The 20,714-nt window shown below is 42.7% G+C and overlaps 1 protein-coding gene across 5 annotated transcripts in view; it reads left to right on the top strand.

Moving 5' to 3' along the window:
• The first annotated feature begins 11,639 nt into the window (after window positions 1–11,639).
• The window catches only part of ZRANB3 (zinc finger RANBP2-type containing 3), a 157,065-nt gene continuing 147,990 nt past the window's right edge, over window positions 11,640–20,714 (top strand). Inside the window, exons 1-2 of one of the 5 annotated variants that reach the window (XM_084775786.1) lie at window positions 11,640–12,546; window positions 19,621–19,788. In XM_084775786.1, coding sequence (XP_084631912.1) covers window positions 12,485–12,546; window positions 19,621–19,788 — 230 coding nt within the window. In that variant the 5' untranslated portion in view covers window positions 11,640–12,484. Of the gene's footprint in view, window positions 12,547–19,266; window positions 19,388–19,620; window positions 19,789–20,714 lie in introns of those variants that run through there. The other 4 variants (XM_084775784.1, XM_084775788.1, XM_084775787.1 and 1 more) reach the window with 4 other exon arrangements.

A 20,714-nucleotide genomic window follows, 5' to 3' on the forward strand; every position in this document is an offset into this window, starting at 1 on the left:
GAAAAATACATACTTGCAGCACACACAAACCCCACAGTAACCAATTTTTTTCAACTAAGTCCTACCTATTTTCACCATCTCCTGATAATGCCATCATATTATATACTCATCAAAACATCAACCCCCTTTTAGGTCAGAGCTCTTGGGGTCCAATCACTCTACAAAAACCAATCAGCTGGCTTCCAAACCCACCATATACGAACATTTCAGATTCAAGCCACAGCATTCTGCCTGTTCCCCAAATGCTCACCTCCATCTCACACTGCAAAATATACCCAATCTAGTTCCAAGAGTCCCTAAAGTCTTAACAGTTCCAGCATCCCACAACAGCCCCAAACCTCTTCTGAGGCGAACTGTTAGCTATGAGCCTGTATGAAATTACAAAATAAGTGATATATTTCCAAGACAAAAATAGAATAAACAAGGAACAAGAGCATAGAAAGGAGGGAAGGATGGAACCAAAGAACAAATCCCAGCAAGACAAACATTATATCTAACAGTAAACTGTATGGCAGCTTAAGCACATGGTAGGATGAAAGCCCCAGAAGTCCTGGGGCAGCACTGCCCTGACAGCTTTCTAGCTGTAGCCAATAATGGTATCGTTTGTGGGGTGGTTCTGGTCATGTCCTGTGACACAATAAATTACTTTCATAGGTGATATTGTGCCTGAAGATAGCCCTGCAACTCTCTTCTTAGAGCAGTTTTTTAAATGAGTTAAAACTTTTATTTCCAAGCCTGGTGTGGAGGCACATGCCTTTAATCCCAGTACTTGGGAGGCAGAGGCAGGCAGATCTCTGTGAGTTGTTGTTGCTTGTTTTTTTGTTTTAACTCTGTTTTTAGGCAGGGTCTAGCTATGTAGTCCCAGACTAGCCTCCAACTTAGAATCTTCCTACTTCAGCCATCTGAGTCTTGGATTATAGGCACATGTCCATTCCTAGTTGATCTAGGGTTTTTGTTGTTGTTGTTATTGTTGTTGTTTTAAAGATTTATCCATTTATTATGTATACAGTGTTCTGCCTGCATGTGTGCCTGCCTGCCAGAAGAGGATACCAGATCTCTTTATAAGTTGTTATAAGCAACCATGTGGTTGCTGGGAATTGAACTCAGGACCTTTTGGAAGAACAGCCACCTTTCCAGCCCTGATCTAGTTTTTTGAAGTACCCAAATCTCTATCATCATCCTTACCATACCATCCAGCATTTGGGGCTTGATAAAGTACCTGGTTTCAGTAACTAGACGTACTTTCTCACTCTCTTCAAGTTATGATTGGTTGGTTTATAATGTGAAGATTTTGTACTAGCTTATACCATTAACAAATACAGGTGTGCTTTCATAATAGTTGCAGTATATATACTTATATTTTCATGTATGTGTACTCATCCCTCCCCTTTGTGAAGAGTGTCTTGCTATGTAGCCCACCCAGGCTTGTCCACAACTCAGGATCCCCATCTCAGGAGATAGTGTTGCTGGGATTACAGATAGACGACACATCCCTTATGTTTTCTTAGTCTCACAATGCTGAAGTTTTCTTCTATTGGGATTTGTAAAGGCACACAAATAAAACCTCTTTACTTAGTAGCCAGAAATTATTTCTCAGCTATAGTACAGACAAGTTATGCTAACTTTCCTATTTTGCAATTACTAGAACTGAACAGCTCATGTTCATTTATAATCTGGCTTTGATGTTGTTGTTGTTTAGTTTTCAAGACAGGTTTTCTCTGCGTAGCCCTCACTGTCCTATAACTCACTTAGCTCTGTCTGCCTCTACGCCTAGAGTGCTGGGACTAAAGGCGTGCACCACCACCACCACGGCCTGGCTCATAATCTAGTTGTTTAATACTAACACTAACAAATGACCTGTCATTTTCTTATGCAATAAACATTTATCTTCAGTATAATACGGAGTGAAAATCTAAAGCTTAGTGAATCATATAATAAAACCCATTTTCAAATCAGGTAATTATTTTTGACATGCCACTCAAATTTAAAAAGCAACAAAACTAGAAAGATACATTTCCTTGAACTCAATTAGCAAAGATGTTCCCTTCAAACTGCATAGTGTAAGGGACAAAAATCACAAGTACACATGACTTATTTAAGTGTGAAAAGCTGTGCTCACATGCAAAATAATGTGATTTAACACCTACCCCATAATATCTGCATCCTAATTAGTTATCATATAAAAAAAAGTGAATTCTGAAGCTTTTTCCTTTTATTCATCATTCTCAAAAGAAAACAAATTACCATCAACAACAACCAGACTGTAATATTTTAAACCTGGTGAGTTTTAAAAGTAGTTACATGGACAATTTACTCCTACATTAAATGACCCTAAATAACTGTACTTTTAGAGTAGGTGTTTGTCATGGTTCCACTTCCTCCTTTGATTTGTCCTTTCTTGCTGCTGTGTTCCTAAAGCAGACAGCCTTTTCTATTTCTTTTATTTCCAACCTTGCAAGAGGAAAGCTTTACTTACCTACCTGGTGAATCTCCTCAACCTAGTGTCATGACATTGACTAGAAAAACATTTCATGATAACAATTACTCTGCAGCACACAGCCAGCCAGCCGGCCTATCTATCTCCTGGAACTCCTTTTGTAGATCAGGCTGGCCTCATACTCAAATACTCCACCTGCCTCTGCCTCCTGAGTGCAGGGATCAAAGGTGTGCAGCACTACCATCAGGCCAGGTTTACTCTTAAAACTGAATGGTATGTAAATCAGAAAGACCTCAGTCACCTAGCTATAAAGGAACTCTTACATGATATGCCAGTTACTTGTTCACTAGTAAAGGTAAGTATTTTTTTTTCTCTACTGTAAGTAATGGGAGTGATAGACATGTGAGACACTGAAAGCAGCTCTGAAGAACATTAATATTTACTGTATATAGTAAATAAATAAAGAAAACATGAACTTTGAGTCAGTGAGTCAGTAGAGATGCTTGCTGCCAAGCCTGTTAACCAGAGTTTTAGACCCAGGGCCCATGTGATGGGAAGAGAGAACCAACTTGCTCTTTTTTCCAAGACAGGGTTTCTCTGTGTAGCCCTGGCTGTCCTGGACTGGCTTTGTAGACCATGCTGGCCTTGAACTTACAAAGATCTGCCTCTGCCTCCTGAGTGCTGGGATTAAAGGTGTGTGCCACCACGCCTGGCCAAGAGCCAACTAATTAAAGCTGTCCTCCAACATCCATGCATGCACCACAGGAAGTACCCCACCCAATATAAATAATAAAATTATAAAACAACAACAAACAAATCATAAAAATCCCTGGAGTTTAATTGATTTTGAAATACTAGTAACTTTGCTTCCACTAAATTCTGGGGTAAGAAAAGCACAGAGTAATTCCTGAAATGATTTATACTTGGCAAGCATGATGTTAGCCTGGGAAATTGAAGGCCTGTATTTTAAGTTCACTGGTTGTGTTCACTCTGGGTAAACATAGCAGACATTTGTTACTGGTAATTTTGTCTTCTATGGTTTCCATAGTCATGGCTGAAAGTGGTCTAAATGTATTACACAGAAAATTAAAAAACTGACAGTTCATGGGTTTTAAATGATATGCCATTCAGAATAGCATAATAAAATCTCAGGCTGTTTCACTGAGTCCCCTGCTAGGCAATCAGTACAGTCACACTTTATACACTACTGGCTCCTGGCTCCTGAGTCACTCAGCACCCCCAGAGCTATCAGATTAATTACTTAGGTACTGTGGTGTCTGCTCACATGTCCCTACTCTGTATCACAACGCCTTATCACCCACTTCCCTGTCTCATCACAAGACAAGCAAAGTAAGGCATTCTGGCAGGGACCACATTAATCTAACTTCTATTACAGAAGATAGCAATTTTTCTATTTATTAATAGTTGTTTCTGTTAATCTTATACCACATCTAAGTTTTAAGTTAACTTCATGATAAGGCTATACAACTATGAAAAAGATCAGTATACAGGCTTTGGAACTAACTTGGACTGCAAGTATGTAAGTGAGGACTCATGAGGTTCTCAGAAGTGATAGACACCAAGTGAAGAAACAAGAAACAAGGGAAAGACTTAAGTATTTGCATTCAACTTGTGACAGTGTAGTAAAAAAATTTTCAATTAATAGTTACTTTTGGGATTGCATGTCTCAAAACAAAAACAACAACAACAACAACAAAATAAAAGTAATAAAAAGTTCTTCAAAGCAGTTCCTCCTGTGGTCCTATTGTGTTAAAATGAAACCTAAAATTAGAAAGATACCATTACAGTTTGATTTGCCATAAAACCAAATTCACTTTGGATCTAGCTGATCAGCAACAACATACTACTGGTAATATTAAGTACTGGTATTTACCAATTCTAACTGGTAATACCAATAATAATATGTAAGGTTCAGAAGAGTAAACAGCCTGGGGAAGTATAAATGGGAGCTGGCTCTATGAAGACTAGTTGTATGGTTAACTCCTCTACCCTTTTTCTTTTTTAAGACAACTGGGCCAAGTGGAACCAGAGTCTTAGATGAGGCACGTGAAGTCTCCCACTCTATCCACACTGTAACTTCTATTTCTCTAGTAGGGTCTTGTGGAGAGGAGCAGGTCACAATGATAACTCTGTACCTTCTGATACCTTATTAGTTTCTGGACCGGCTGGAGCCTTGCTCTCTGCCTATTCCCTCCCAAAATTAAAAGAGAGCACTAAGAATGTACCTCAGTGGGAATAGGTATGCTTAGAATGGATTCCATCATGGGTTCCATCTCTAGTACTATACACACGTGCATTTATGCCCATACACGTGCATGTTCACAGACACACAAAGGTCAGAAGGAAGGAAACAATGGCAATTGGAAGGCTACATTACAAAGAAATAAAAGATCCCTCGGGAACCTGTTTTGTTACTGGAATAGTGCAAACAGAGACTTAGTGATTATTTGCCTGCTTTCTGTTACTTCAGCCAATCTATTCACTCCTCCTCTAAAAGTGCAAAGAGATATTTCCCCTTCCATTTATAACCCCTGCAGGAAGAAAGAAAAGGAAAAGTAGACTTTGAAAGTTACCCAGTTACATATTACAGTGAGCTCAAAAGAGCCAGAGTGACTTCTCATCCCAACAGATTCACCAGCCTACTTAAATGCAGGCAATGTACAAAAAGCTTCGACATTTTTTGGTTGAGCTCAGAAGCAAGGAATCCTCAATGTATGGAGAAAAAGACCTGAAGCACTTCTGAACCGCCATAATTATATTTTCACACTCACCCCCGGTGCTCCCACTTCCCCCATTTCAAGGCCTCACAATGTTGTTCATACTTCTGTTGCATGGCTGTCACTTCACTCCGCTGTGTTTAACGTCAAGAGATTTCATCCCTGGCTGCTTTGGCCCAAAGTCCATTATTTATCTCTTGATCTTTTTCCCTTCATTGTAACAATTTTTTTTTACCTGACATTATACTCTGTGTATGCACATGCATGTGTGCATGCATATATAAAATGAATTTATCTCAGCTGGGCGTGGTGGCACACGTCTTTAATCCTAGCACTTGGGAGGCAGAGGCAGGTGGATCACTGTGAGTTTGAGGCCAGCCTGGTCCACGAAGTGAGTCCAGGACAGCCAAGGCTACACAGAGAAACGCTGTCCCCGGGGGGGGGGGGGGGGGGGGGGGGCAGGAGGGGGGAGGGCAGGGGGTGTGGGAACCTCACTAGGCAATGAGGCCAAGATGGCAGGTCTCTCTTGTGTATAAGCAGTACAGGATACAGCAAGTCTCCAATAAATATATACTGAATGTCAAATGTGTCCATCGTGTTCTGTTTTGCAAAAGTTTCATTTTAGCTTTACAGATAAACTCAGTTAAAGTAGTAATGAAATATTACAGTGTTTTATTGGTTAGGATTACATTTTGGTACTTTGTATATTATGTGTTTCAGTATTTATGAACTCTCTAAAAATGTGAAGTCATTTATGCTTAATTTTTATTAATTCTGGCAATGGAAAATATACGATAAACCACCATCTTCTAATTAAAATATAATTTTTACAGGTTCCTTTGCTCTTCAATAGTAAACAGAAGAATTTGTGTGAGGAGGCAAATGTTTATAGGAGGCCTTCATTTTACTCCGTTTTTCAGGTTAAGAGAACAATTAATAAAATTAGGCAGGATGGCTGGACAGTGGTGGCAGTGCACACCTTTAATCCCAGCACTTAGGAGTCAGAGGCAAGAGGATCTCTGAGTTCAAGGCCAACCTGGTCTACAGAGTGAGTTCTAGGACAGCCAGTAAGTACACAGAGAAACCCTTGCATCAGATATCAAATAACTGCCTCTCAAGGTCAGGAATACAAAGAAACAATTTCTCTAATTTCTTTTGGGAGGAAATTACAAATTGTGGATGACATAAGTGGAGAAGACCAAAGAGCTATCATTTAAAAATGCCAAGTGATCTAGTATTTACTAAATAAGAGGCTCAAAATTTGTACAATTTGCCTAGAGAAGTGAGCTATGGGCAAAAACTAAGAGTCACAGGGACAGGTAAAATAAAACGGCTTAGCACTGGATGTAGCAAGGCATGGTAGTGCACGCCTTAATCCCAGCACTTGGGAGGCAGAGGCAGGCGGATCTCCATGAGTTTGAGGCCAGCCTGGATGGACTACAGAGCGAGTTCCAGGACAGCCAGAGCTGTTACACAGAGAAACCCAGTCTCGAAAAACAAAAACAAAAAAGCACTTGATGCTCTCTGAGAACCCAGGTTCAATTCCCAAAACCCTCATGGCAGTTCACAACAGTCTGTAACTCCAATTCCAGATGATACTGTTTTCTAACCTCTAGAGGGCACTAGGCATAGAGAGGTGCACAGACACATATGCAGGCAAAACGTCTATACACATAAAATTATGTGTGTGCATGTGTCTGTGTCCACTGTTCATTTTTTTTCTAGACAGAGTTTCTCTGTGTAACCTTGGCTGTGCTGGGATTAAAGGCCTGCTCAGTAAATCTCAGTAAATAATTCTTTAAAAGGCACAAACTGCCGAACACATGCTTTCAATCCCGGCACTCTGAGTTCAGGGACAGTCTTGTCTACACAGTTCCAGGACAGCCAGGGCTATGCAAAGAAACCTTGTCTTTAAACACCAGAAAAGTGGTGCAAACCTCACAACTAACAAAGCAAAGAACAAAAGAAAACTTAAACAAACAATATGCTTAATTTAACATATATGTGAGTTCGAGGCCAGCCTGGTATACAAACCGAGTCCAGGACAGTTAAAGTTGTCTCAAAAAAACAAAACAAACCACAAACAACCAAAACCCCCGAAACAAACATTTGTGCGAAGACTACAAACAGGTAAGCAGCAAAATACTTAAGAATAAAACCTGGAAATAATTCAAATTGTTGGGAAATTCAGAGAGAGAGAGCTAGCTTTTAGTCATGATTTCACTTGTCCATTAGCAACTAATTAAACTATATTTTAGAGATTATATATATTCATATGCAGGCTGACATCAGATGCAAGCAATCTGTTTAATTAGTCCTATATATGAAAACCAAAGTTAATTTAATAGAAATTTAATTTATGTTATTTGATGCACGGTACATGTCTGAATTACCAATAAAGATTACAATGAGGCCCAAGGATTAAATGCAGGGTAATTTAATATTTTAAGTTTAGTACTATATGGGGAAAAAAGCTGACACATTTCCTTTTCTTTCATCTGCCATGCCAGGTTAGTTACCTACAGCTATAAAGACTTATCTTCCTATAGACAAGAGTGACTATACACCGAGCATTGGTTCTGTCGTTTGCAACAAGAGCAATCTGAAATATTCATTTCCACTTGTAACTACACTCTATGACATATGACTGCTGGACATTTTTACAACAGATCATAGAAAGTGTTAACAGGGAAGTTTTCTACTTCAAGTAGGAGCAGTATATTATGGGTACATTAGTCTTTAGCATGATTTGTATTAACACTTCAAACAAAACTTCATCAACACTTACATTTTCTTACTTCTAAGAATTACTGCTTAGTATTAACCCAAATGGTTACAACTGGATATTTAAAACACTAACCAGTTCAAAAGGAAATCTCAATCACACACTCACTCTCCCCCCCCCCCCATTAAGTCCCCTTAGGGAAGAACCCCAGTGCATTGGGCTCAATAACTTAGTGCCATGTGCCTGTTCAGATGCTGTCAACCTTGGGCGTTACTGCCAGCGACCTTTCATAACATAACTGTTTGCACGCTAATCTTAAATCGGCTGAACTGCATAAACTCCAAGGACACATTTATGTGTGAAAACTCACTATATTTTCAAAAATGTTTGGGAACAGTGAGGAACATGTTATTTCAAAGAAAGAAACATTCAAGGACTGCCAACAATGGGGCTGAAACTCAAGAGCAGGGATTTAGCTTGCTAGCATGTGAGAGGTGAAGGTTCAATCCCCAGCACAGAAGGGGAAAGAAAAAAAAACCCAAACAAACCAAAAAAATCAACCATCAAACCTGAAGAGTACAAAGCAGTCTGGTATGGCCACATACTAACTTCTGCCACTTAGCTTTGATATCAGTCACTTGCCTTCTCTCAGCACAAAGACTTGGATATCAAGTCTATTTTAACAGCTTACTACTACAACACAAAGCCAATTTTTATTATGGGTATTCTTTTTGAGATATATTCCAAATACAGAAATTTTAAACAAAAGTAAAAAAAAAAATCTTGTATAAGACAAAATTCTCTTAGGCACCCAATCACCAATTTCCCATGTACCTTCTGCTTTAAAAAGAAAAAAGAGGCTGGGCATGGTGGCACATGCCTTTAATCCCAGCACTTGGGAGGCAGGGGCAGGTGAATCCCTGTGAGTTCGAGGCCAACCTGGTCTACAAAGTAAATCAAGGACAGCCATGACTACACAGAGAAACCCTGTCTCAAAAAACCAACCAATCAAACAAACAAAAAGTGCTGAACAGCCAATAGCTGTGCAGGAGAGGAAAAACTGACTTCCAAGTCCACTGAGATGTATCAGGTGGGGATCAGAGTAGAGGGAGTCACCATCTGGATAAAGAAGCTGGTACCAGGATGAAACTAAGATGGCAGGTAAGGGCCAAACATAGGTCAGGCCAGTATAGACAGGTTAGAATACAGCTGAGCGTGGTGGTGCATGCCTGTAATCCAGGACTCTGGGGAGCAGAGGCAGGCAGATAGCTGTGAGTTAGAAGCCAGCCTACAAAGCTAGTCCAGGACAGCCAAGACAACACAGAAAAATTGTCTCAAAAAAACCAACCCCGCCCCCCAAAAAAGAATAGCTAAGAAACTGTACAGCTATAGTGTCTAAAGCTTTTAATAACTATAAAGATTTCCATGTCATTATTCAGAGCAAAGTCAGGCATTGAAAAACCTTACAGTAATACATGTAACATACAATCCTAGTAGCTTTACATATTTTATTTACTACTCCATAGATTAAAATACCCATTATACAGATGAGGAAACCTAACTGAGCCTCACAAAAGAAAAAAGAAATCAACTCACACAACTAGTGAAAGAATGTAGTCTCCTATATTTTCACCAGTCTTTCCCTGCAAAGAACTCAAGAGACCTAAAAATATCGCATAAATTACCAAGTTTTGTGAAAGATGCTATGGAAAATTCATGGAGGAGCTGAGGGAACTTATCTTCCAAAGCTAAGTACTATAATAAAAAATATTAATAACACATATCAGATTCCTTCTTGGTCCAAATGAATGGCTCTATTTACTTCTGTATCTCCATGCATTACTTTGAGACCATGGCAGATTCTGAAGGTACTACTGACTTCTTTGACCCTATAGAAACAGTCTATCAGTCAACGCGCAGACTGTTTTTTTCAGAGCCAATGTTTATTCTAGAAACTAGTAAACCTCAGAAGTGGGGTGGGCTGCCGTAGGCTACGCCCATTGCGGGCTACAGGATCCATTCAAGTCATATTTTCCTAGGCCGAAAAGCAGAGGGGAACTTAAAAAGATGGACACACCATCAAACCCTGCTGCAATTATAAGAAAGTCCCCTACACTACAGGGAAAGATGCAAAATCTTAAGAGACTGATGCTTGTTCAGCTAAACGTGTAGGCTACACGAACTTTACTGACTCAAGTATTACAGGAAAGGGACTTCCAGTTTGACTTGAACCACCTTCTTATGACTCACTGCTCTTGAAACCGTTTAAACTTAGGCGTTTCTTTAGCTGGGCAGTGGCGATCCAAACCTTTGGTCTTGTGAGGCAGAGGCGGGAGAATCTCTGAGTTTCAAGGGCAGCTTTTTCGACATAGTGAATTCCAGGACAGCCAGAGCTACATAGAGAGACCCTATCTCAAGAAAGAAAAATCCGAAAAGGGTGGGGTGGGATTCTTTAAACTCACCCCGGGGAAAACAATAACCTTAGGGGTGGCCTTAGGTAGGATATGGTGTTTGTGCCTATTCACTCATGCTGGAGGTTTTTTTTCTTTTTCTTTAGAAATGCAACTTATTATTCATAATAAGCCTTACTGTTTTGGAAGATACCTCATCACCTCTAACTAGTTTAGGAGACTTAATCCCCTCAGGACCCAAATCACAGGAGTCACAAAAGCCAGACCCAATTTTGTTCCTCTATAAAAGCAAGTTCAAACAACCAACAGTGACAACCTCTTAAACATAATAACCATAGAAAGAAAAAGCTTCCGACAGAGGGATGGGCATCCTAACATCCCTTTAGGACCTTCAGCCACCAAGGCTCTAACAGTCATTCAACTTTCTTGCTAATTTCCCCGTTATGGTTTGTTTGTTTGTTTGTTTGTTTGTTTGTTTTTTCCTAGCAGTGCAGGCACGACGTGCTGTTTCCTTTTTGGTGTGTGTGACAATTCCCCGGAGCGGGGCTAGCAAGCAGCCCTAGGCATCTGCGCCGGGCCCCGGAGAGCAGTTCCGCGAATGGCCCCTGCTCCAGCCCGGCCTGGCTGGGGCTGCTTTTCCCCTCGGTCCCCGCCACCTCCCGGATCTCCAGGGCTCGCAAGAGCAGCAGCTGCATGCAGTAGGGACGCTCGGGGGAACCTGTCCCCAAGCTCCCCCGCTAGGCCTCAAGGGGTTGGCGCTGCACATGGCCCCCAGCGAGGCGGCGGGCACCGCGCGGTGGAAGCGGCCGACGGGTTCGCCTCGGAACCCGACGGCCCCTGCCGGGTGGCCGGGCGGGCGAGCGGGGAGGGACGGCGTCTCCTCTGCGCTTAGCTCCCCCGGCTGCTGCCTCAGACTCCCGCTCCGTTAGCGCTACCGGTCGGTCGGCGGGCGGGGGAGGGGAGCGAGCGCGTTATTCCCGGGGCGCCGCGGGGGAGGGGACGGCATCTCTTACCCGCGGTTACTGAGGAGAAGGAGCAGGAGGAGGTGGCGGGAGCGCGGCGCGGCGGGGCGACGGCGGGGCCGGCTGGTTGCAAGGAAGAGTCTCACGGAAGGGAATTAACCCCATCACCAGCCCGGACACCGGCTCCAGCGGCAGCCGCGGCGGCAGGATCCCGCCCCTTCCCACCACGCACTGGCCCCGCCTCTCCGTCGCGTTGACGCGGAGCTGGCGCCCTCATACGCTAGATAAACACTGAGTGACAGAAGGATTACCCAATCGTTGCTTGAAAAGCCACCTTGGCCCCACCCCCATTATCACTGCGGGCCGCGGAAAAACGGGGCTAACTCTATCTCCACCCCCAAAAGAGAAAGAACCAATCCCTGGCAAGTGATAGCCCTTGAAGGACGCAAAAGACAACCAATAAGGAAGCCAGGAGGACAGCCATTTTGCCCACTTGTGAAAGAGCCACCTTTTCCCACGAGTAGGAACCTGAGGTGGGCGAGTTCCGGGAGATTTTAGACAGTGGAGATATGAAGGACAACTATATATCTTCAGGGAATGATTTTTAGAGTTTTCAAAGTACGAAAGGAGACATTTGTCCTTCATGGTGGGGAGATGTGAGGAAGGCTTTAAGGATATGGCTCCGCCCCTTAGCGGTAACGGGCTCCAAGCTGAACACCTGGTTTCTCCAGTCTCAGTGGTGGACGGCAGGACTACTGAACACTTTGGCTTCTGAGACTACAGTTCCCAACATGCTTTGCGAAACCCATGACAGTTTCCTCGGTTTGCTTCCTGTGGCATCTCATGGGAAATGTAGTTCTCGAGAGGCTACCGCGCACCCTCCCTTCTCCAGATGAGTAAGAAGAAAAATGAATAGTTTGAAGTTGAGATGAGGTAGCCACACTGAAGGAGGAGCAGGGGAGAAAACAAAAAAATAAAAGGTCGAGAGATTTCTCGGGACACCACAGGTCTTGTATTTGAACTCTCCCACTATCAGGTCATTCCTTTAGCGTCACTTCCGCTTAGCTGAAGACACTTGCAAAAAGCTTGGCGGGAATTGTAGATGCCGAAGCTAGTGCACCAGTTTTTGCGGTCTGCAAGTGCTGTGTAGGGCAAGAGATGGAAAACTGCGCTTTAAGAAAAGAGTGGATAAGAGTCGGGCGTGGTGGCTCATGCCTGTAGCCGCAAGAAGCCGAAAGAAAGGTCGCAGCGAGTTCACAGCCGGAGCTACAGAGTGAGTTTTGGAACAGCTGGGACTACAGAATTGACCTTGTCTAAAATACCCCCACCCCTCAAACACACACAGAACCCCAGCAACATGAAAAGGCATGGATGTAAATCCCGAGCCCCCAATGTAATTTTTAAATCCTACTTTTTAGTCCAGCGACCCCAGTGTTTCTTATCAGACCCGCTCACTGGTAGATTGCACTTTCTTTTAGTTTGTTGAGGATGCTTTAACTAGCCTTTAGCCACTACATGAAGCAGCATGGGTTTATGTCCTCAGTTTGACTAGACTTGGAAGTTCCGAGTAACCCCCTTCCACCCCCTTTTTTTATACAAACATTCTCCAGAAGTTGCGTTTGAAGGAAGAAGAAAGTTCAGGAATGTTGGCATAATGGAATGGTCTTATTACCATTCTCTCTTGGAGTAATCCATCCATCACAGTAAGTGGCGACCAGGTGACACCTCTAAAACCCCCGATGACAAAAAGACATCATCAAAAAGGCTTCAGAATTCACAGCCTGGTAAACGTCACAAAGGAGGCATGCTTCTTAAAGTCTCCTCCATCATTTTTTACCGATACTTTGTCTTACAACTTTTCTTATATTTAGTGAGTATACCAGATTTAAAAGGTTGAACAATGCACAGACAGGTAAGTTTTTTCTTTAAAAGTAGTGAGGAAGAGAAAAATTAAACAAAATTTATGTCATTTGGTCTTTTAATAGCTCCCTAAATTTCACATCTGCATAGTCATGTTTTCTGTGTTGATTTGATTTCCTCTTTGCTTTCTACCTTTAGATTTACAAAACCACGTTGTTTTTCTATTTCTGTTATTTTTAGTAAAGTATTATTAAGTCGGTGTCCAGTATTGATAAGAGGTGTTTATGTTGCAGGTGTATGAAAGACGTAACTGGTGGAATCCTAGATAGAGAAATATATCTGTCACTTCCAGGCAGACAAAGCAGTCTTACTGTTTGTTTGTTTGGGTTTTTTGTTTGTTTTCTTTTCAAGCCAGGGTTTCTCTGTGTAGCCCTGGCTGTCCTTTGTGGACCAGGCTGTCCTCGAACTCACAGAGATCTGCCTGCTTCTGTCTCCCTGTTGTTTTGTTTCTAAAGAAAAAATGGTCTTTGCTTTTTCAATGTAATCTTGTGTGTGTGTGTGTGTGTGTGTGTGTGTGTGTGTGTGTGTGTGTGTGTGTGTGTGTGTTTATAAACTCTCCCAGAGTAAATCAAGTCAATATGTAGTGGTAATGACAATCATATTGCTGATTAGTTTTATCTGAGCCAAAAATGGGCTCTGTGTGTTTAGTATATTTTCTGTCCCACATCTGTGTTTTATTTTTTGAATGCTGGAGAAAAACCGAGGGCCTTGCATTTGCTAGGTATGTGCGCTATCACTGTCTCACGTCCTCAGTCTTGGTATTGCTTAATAATTGAAGAAATTGAAGCCCAGCAACTGCAGTAAAACGTTACAATCTGATACCCTTAGTCAAGACAGTTTGGGTCTGTTTCATTTTGTTTTTAGCCGGGCATGGTGGCACGTGCCTTTAATCCCAGCACTCAGGAGGCAGAGGCAGGCAGATCACTGTGAGTTCGAGGCCAGCCTGGTCCACAAAGTGAGTCCAGGACAGCCAAGGCTACAAAGAAAAACCCTGTCTCGAAAAACCAAAAACCAAACCAAAACAAAAAATTATTTTGTTTTTAACCCTAAACCATTACTTCTCAAATCTCTGTAAATCTCATAGACCTCTGCCTTCCTCTGCCACCAGAATGCGGGGAGTAAAGGCAGTTACCACTATGCCCAGCAAAAATGCATCACTTTTTGTTTTGCCTTTAAAGATGCATTTATTTTGTATGTGAGTACATGCATGTGTGTGCACTTTGTACATGCGTGAAGAAAGCATTGGATCTCCTGAAACTGAAGTTCCAAGTGGTTCTGAGCCACAGCGTAGATGCTACTAATCTAACCTGGGTCCCTCTGCAAGAGCAGCAAGTGTTCTTAATCACAGCCCCATCGCTCCAGCACCTCTGCAGAAAGACCTGTGTTAATGACATGCTACTGCTTTATTTAAAGCTCGGTGGGTTGACTATGACAATATTACTGTTATTTAATTTTTAATGGCTACTTGTATTCCATGATATAGCTCAAACATAACCTGTTCATTGCTAATGGCTACTTACAGTTTCCAGTTAGTAAAAAAAAAATTTTTTTTTTACCATAGTGAAAGCATATAGCAAAATCTACCATCTTAAGTATTTTCCCCCCAAGACAAGGTTTCTCCGTGTAGCCTTGGCTGTCCTGGATTCACTTTGTAGAACAGGGTATCCTTGAACTCATAGAAATCCACCTGCTTCTTTTACAGGTATGTGCCAACGCACCGGACATCTTAAGCATTCTTAAGTGTGGCCATTGCAGTGCATTAACCATTTGTACCTTGTTGTACAATACAGCTGGAAACTGTTTCTCTCTTACACAACTAAAGTTCTGTCTTCACTCTTCCCTGGCCCCTTGCAAACACCATTCTGCTTTCTGTTTCTAAGAGCTTATTTTATAGCTCATGTAAAGTAACAAGGTCCTGCAGCATGTGGCATTTTGTGGCTAGCTTATTTAATTTGATGCCTCCAGAGTTCGTTCATGTTGGATGTGGTAGGATTTCCTTTGCAGGCAGGGCTACTAACATACCACATTTTATAAATGAATTCAGCTGTTGGTAGGCATTTGGGTTGCTTTTCCCTCTTGGCTTTTGTGGCTAGTGCTGCAGCAAACGTGGGAGTGCAAATTCTTTGTTTATGTGTGTGCACAAGCACTGTGGACTGTAGAGAGAAGAGTTTAACCTGGGATACTCAGTTCTCTCCTGTCACGTGGGGCTAAAGAGCAAGCTCAGGTCAGTGGGCTTGGTGCTAGGAGCTGTCACCCACTGAGTCATCTGCCTGCCTAACTTTGTTTTTGTTTTGTTTTGTTTTTGTTTTTTTGAGACAGGGTTTTTCTGTGTAGCCTTGGCTGTCCTGGACTCACTTTGTAGACCAGCCTGGCCTCAAACTCACAGTGAGCCTCCTGCCTCTGCCTCCCGAGTGCTAGGATTAAAGGCATCTGCTACCATGCCCGGCTCTGCCCGCTCAACTTTTTAAAAGGAGGTTTAGCCACGGGGTCTCTGTAATTCCTAAGTTGTTCTCCAGAAGGAAATTTCCATTTTCTTTTTGATTTTTTTTTTCCCTCCCCAAGACACGGTTTCTCTGTATAGCCTTGGCTGTCCTGGACTTGCTTTGTAGACCTGGCTGGCCTTGAACTCACAAAGATCCACCTGCCTCTGCCTCACTAGTGCTGGGATTAAAGGCGTACATCGCTACTCCTGGCTTTATTTTCTTTATTATAGCACTATTTGAGAGAACTTGTTTCCTACGTGCGTGTGTGTGTGTGTGTGTGTGTTTGTGTGTGTGTTTATGTGTGTGTGCTTATGTGTGTGTGTGTGTGTGTGTGTGGTGTGCAGCTGCAGTCCCTTTTGTGGGAGCATGTGGAAACTAGACTTTCACTTAGGGATTTCTTCCATCTCTTCTCCACCATACTTTTTGAGGCACTGTCTCTCATCGATCCTGAAGTTTCCCATATCAGTTAGACTGGCTGGCTTGGCAGCTGCCAGGACCCTGTTGTCTTTGACACCCCCTACCCCACCCCATCCCAGTGCTTGGGTTACAGTTTAATTTTATTTGGGATCTGAAGTCTGAACTCAGGTCCTCAGACTTGTACAGCGAACATGTTACCCACTGAACCATGCCCGTCCTCTACCCCCTCCCCCCCATTTCCCATCTCTTTGCTCTACCCTGTCTGATTGTAAAGTGAGGACTCATTAATATAATTTCTATCTATTTGAATCCCACTGGTGCTGCGCCGGTTTTATATGTATCTCCCCCACTGATGGCTAGTTTCTTTTGTGTAGCCTGCTGCTGCCCTAGCATCGTAGTAATTTTAAAGTTAATACTTCAGGCTAGGCCTGTCGGCACATATCTTTAATCCCAGCACTCAGAAGGCAGAGGCAGGTGGATCACTGTGAGTTCAAGTCCAGCCTGGTCTACAGAGGGAGTTCTAGGACAACCAAGGCTACATAGAGAAACCCTGTCTCAACATCCACCACCCCCGCCCCCCCCCCCCCCCCCCCGCCCCAAAAAGAATACATGACAGGTTTTTTTTTTCAGATTGTCTTATATTTTAGGAATCCTTACATTTAAACTTTTCTTTTTTAACTTCTAAATGCTGCTTTTTCATGTAAAGAGTTTAAACTACTTTAATATTTAAATCTAACAGTTATTTTTTTGTAGTGTCAATCTATGATGGTGAAAGTAGTTATCCACTCTAGTGTACAAAAAAAAAGCATCATTAAATTTTATAGTTACCTGTATTATTCTTAGTATAAAGGATAAAATTGGGCTTATTTTGTAAGGTGCTGGGGTTTTAACACAGGGGTTCCTGCTTTTCATCACTGAACTAGCACTTGGTCCTGCTTTGTATTTTTAGAGGAGCTTCAAGTAGCTCAGGACAGCCTTGAACTCCCTATGTAGCCTTTTTCTCCTGCCTCTACCTCTGGAGGTCTGGGGTTACAGGCACATGCTAGGCACTCCTTAGATAGTGTCAGGTGACTGATTTGGAAGCTGTAGAATGGAAAAGTTCAGACTTTTCAATCACACCGGTCCGAGTCCTAGACTCAGTATCATGACCAGTAAGTTTTAAGACCTGTGTATATTATTTATTAGCTCAGAACCTCATTTTTAACATGCAGATGGAATGAGAAAAAAAAAAAAAAGAAAAGAAATAAAAAGGAAAGGAACACGACTGTTCCTAGGTATGGTAGAGGAGAAAGTATATGGTAGGGGAAAGGGCAGAGGCCGGACGGCTAGAAGAGTCCAGAGTGGACATGGCCAGGCTGCGCTGGGCTGTGGGAGAGACAGGAGAGAGGGGAGCCAGGTGCAGGAGCCAAGAGGGCAAAAGTAGAAAAGGGGCAGGGAACCAACATGTCTGGATTATATAGGGAAGGGCCCGTGGGGGGAAGGGCTGCCCTGTCCCTGGAATGAACAATTTAGGGTGGAGGGGAGGGTCTGCCAGTCTTACCCTGCAGCAGGTAGGCACTGAGGGATGCTGGGAGAAGCTGGCAGCCTGGAGTGGTGTGAGGAGAGGAGGGTCTGCCAGTCTTACCCTGCAGCAGGTAGGCACTGAGGGATGCTGGGAGAAGCTGGCAGCCTGGAGTGGTGTGATAGGTAAAGTAGGCCCCTCCTCTGCCCAGGGTTTGAAGTGTCGCACAGATAAGAGCATTTTGTGGGCCAGTGACATGACACAGTGGATAAAGGCACTTGCTGCCAAGGCCGAGGACCTGGGTTCAGTCCCCAGATTTTGCTTGGTGGGAAGACGGTTGGCTCCCAGAAGTTCTCTGATCTCTGCACAGATGCTGCAGTGCTCTCAAGCACACACCCCCACACCCACACCCACACAGGATGAATAAATGTAAAAAACAGGAAGCATATGCTTTGTAAGTTGCTTTGAGAATTACAGAAGAATTTCTTAGCATAGTGTCTCCATGGACGGGATTTTCCTGTAAGTGGGGCTTGGTGTTGGAGAGCACAGCTGCTGTTAAGTTTCAGACTTGGAACAAAAGGCTGAGGCTGGGTTCTCCCAGCATCCCTCAGTTCCCACCTGTTCCAGGGTACTGCTGGCATACCCCTTTCTCCACCAAGAGCTCTCCAGCCCACGGGACTGGACTGCACCTCTCTGTGCGGTCCAGACATTTTGGTTACCTGCCCCTTTATACCTTTGGCATCCTGGCTGCTGCTCTTTGTCTGTCCCCCACCTCCCCCTCCCCCCAACACACACACACATGGCTCAGGATCATGACCATTCTGAACTCTCCCAGATGTGTCTACCTCTGGCTATGCTCTCCCACATGTCTATAATAAAATTTCTCCTAGGAGGTAGCTAGGAGCTACCTAGGAGCAATTATGACATTTACTTACTTATTTATTTATTTTCGCTCATCTGTCATCCAATAAGTAGAAGTTATTTTATCACTATTCTAAAAACAGTTTCCTATGGAAGGAACGGAGTCTTTGCTTTTAAAGTAATGGCAGCTTAAGAAGCCTTGTGATAAGTAAGTCAGAAAATACTATGTGATTCTATGTTTATTGTAATCGATATACTATGTTCTAGTATTAAATTTTGCCAACAAAACATTCCAGTTTATTAAATGAAGACTTTAGTTTACTGATGGCCTATAAATATAATTATATGGGGCAAGTGCTGCCAAGAGCTCTGAGAGAGGGACCAAGTGGTGGTTTTCAGAGCACCTCAGTGTCCGTTGTATTGAAAACTGAGTTAAGGAGGAAGTGGACATGGCCAATACCAGTTAAGTTCTTCCAGGGATTCTGACTAGTGACAGTGGTGGGGCAGGCCAGGCAAGTAGATTTGTAAATGATTGGATACCATCAGAGTGCAGAATCAGGAGGAATCTGGAATTTAGAGGCGTTCCTTGTGTGTAAATGTGGAAGTTGTTGTCAGAGAAATTACACTTGAAACCATGGGAGTAAGATAACCCTTAAAAATAGCGAGAGCTCCTAGGAACTGAGCCTATTCCATGCTGCCTTAAAAGTAGACCAGGCGTGAAGTTTAGACTAAAAAGAATTACCTACCGGTGAGGTGGGATTGGAACTCTGAGGATTATGTGTTCTAGAATCTGAGTGATAATATGATGGAATGAGGAAGGATTATGCAATGAAAGGGCCAGTGCCTGTCTTTCCTAAGCAAGCCAGTGGCTCTGTATGTGCTGGAACTCTTCCAGGAACACTTTTTTGATCCCTTCTGCTTTTATTAGTAAGGTAGTTTATTATTCGGGCTTCAAATTTAAAATATATGCATACTATTTAATATATGCACATATATTAAGCTTAAATAAAGGATATATATATATATATACACACACACACACACACACACATATGTACGTAGACAGTATACCCAAGCCAGTATAAGTAATGTAATTGTCATGTGTGTGATTCTGCAATACGGACAATAATATTTCACTGACCCCTTTGTTTATCCTTGTTTTTAGGCCCACCATGCCTACAGCTGGCAACAAAAAGAAGGCTCCTACACCTCCGATTTCTTGTTCAACAAGCAAATCATATACACAGCTGGACTATTTACCTGACAAGCTCAGAACAAGGCTGCTTCCATTCCAAAAAGATGGCATTGTTTTTGCCCTCAGAAGAGATGGCAGGTATAGTACTTTGATAAGGCATGCAAAAAATTACTAAAATATGTGTTAAAAAACCAAGAATCTATTCCTTTCCTGTATCTCAACTATTTCTTTGGTCAAACTGATTATAAATGAAATAGGCTCTACCCATAAGCTGTAATTGACTTATACTTCAGGTGGAAAAGCATTTAACAACACTGTTCTTTAATCGCTTTGTATTTATTTATGCCCTTGCTGTACATATGTGCCCTAGTGTACTTGGTGAGTCAGCTTGCCAGAATAAGTTCTCTCCTTCCACCATGTGAGTTCTGGGAATGAAACTCAGGTCTTCTGCTATCGTGTGTGTGTGTGTGTGTGTGTGTGTGTGTGTGTTTTGGAGACAGGGTTTCTCTGTGTAGCCTTGGCTGTCCTGGACTCGCTTTGTAGGCCAGGCTGGCCTTGAACTCACAGAGATCTGCATACTTTGCCTCCCTGAGTGCTAGCATTACAAGCATGCACCACCCTATAAGGCACACTCAAATTCTTGTTTATGGCATATCTTCTGATTTGAAGTGTTTGTCTCTGGAATTCTGCATTCCCGCTATAATTTATTCAGCATGGTTTCCTTTGTAATCCCATTTTGGATCTTTGAACACAGAAAGTCCGTGATTAGTGTTGATTCTAGGAGGAGAGGTAGTACCGTTTCATTTCTCTCCCGTCCTCTCTTTTTCCCATAATTCCAGCTAGCCTTTATTTCAAATTCTTTTTACCCAGTTGGGCACACTCCCAGTGCAGGGGAGGCAGAGGCAGGCGGCTCTCTGTGAATTTGAGGCCAGCCTGGTCTACAAAGGGTTCCAGGATAGCCATGGCTGTTACACAGAGAAACTTTGTCTCAAAAAACAACCAAACAACAACAAAAACCCCAAAACTTTTACTTTGCCTTGTTTCTATTAATGTCTCTTACGATG

This window comes from Acomys minous (assembly GCF_964271855.1).
Source record: "Acomys minous genome assembly, chromosome: 1".
Classification (NCBI taxonomy): domain Eukaryota; kingdom Metazoa; phylum Chordata; class Mammalia; order Rodentia; family Muridae; genus Acomys; species Acomys minous.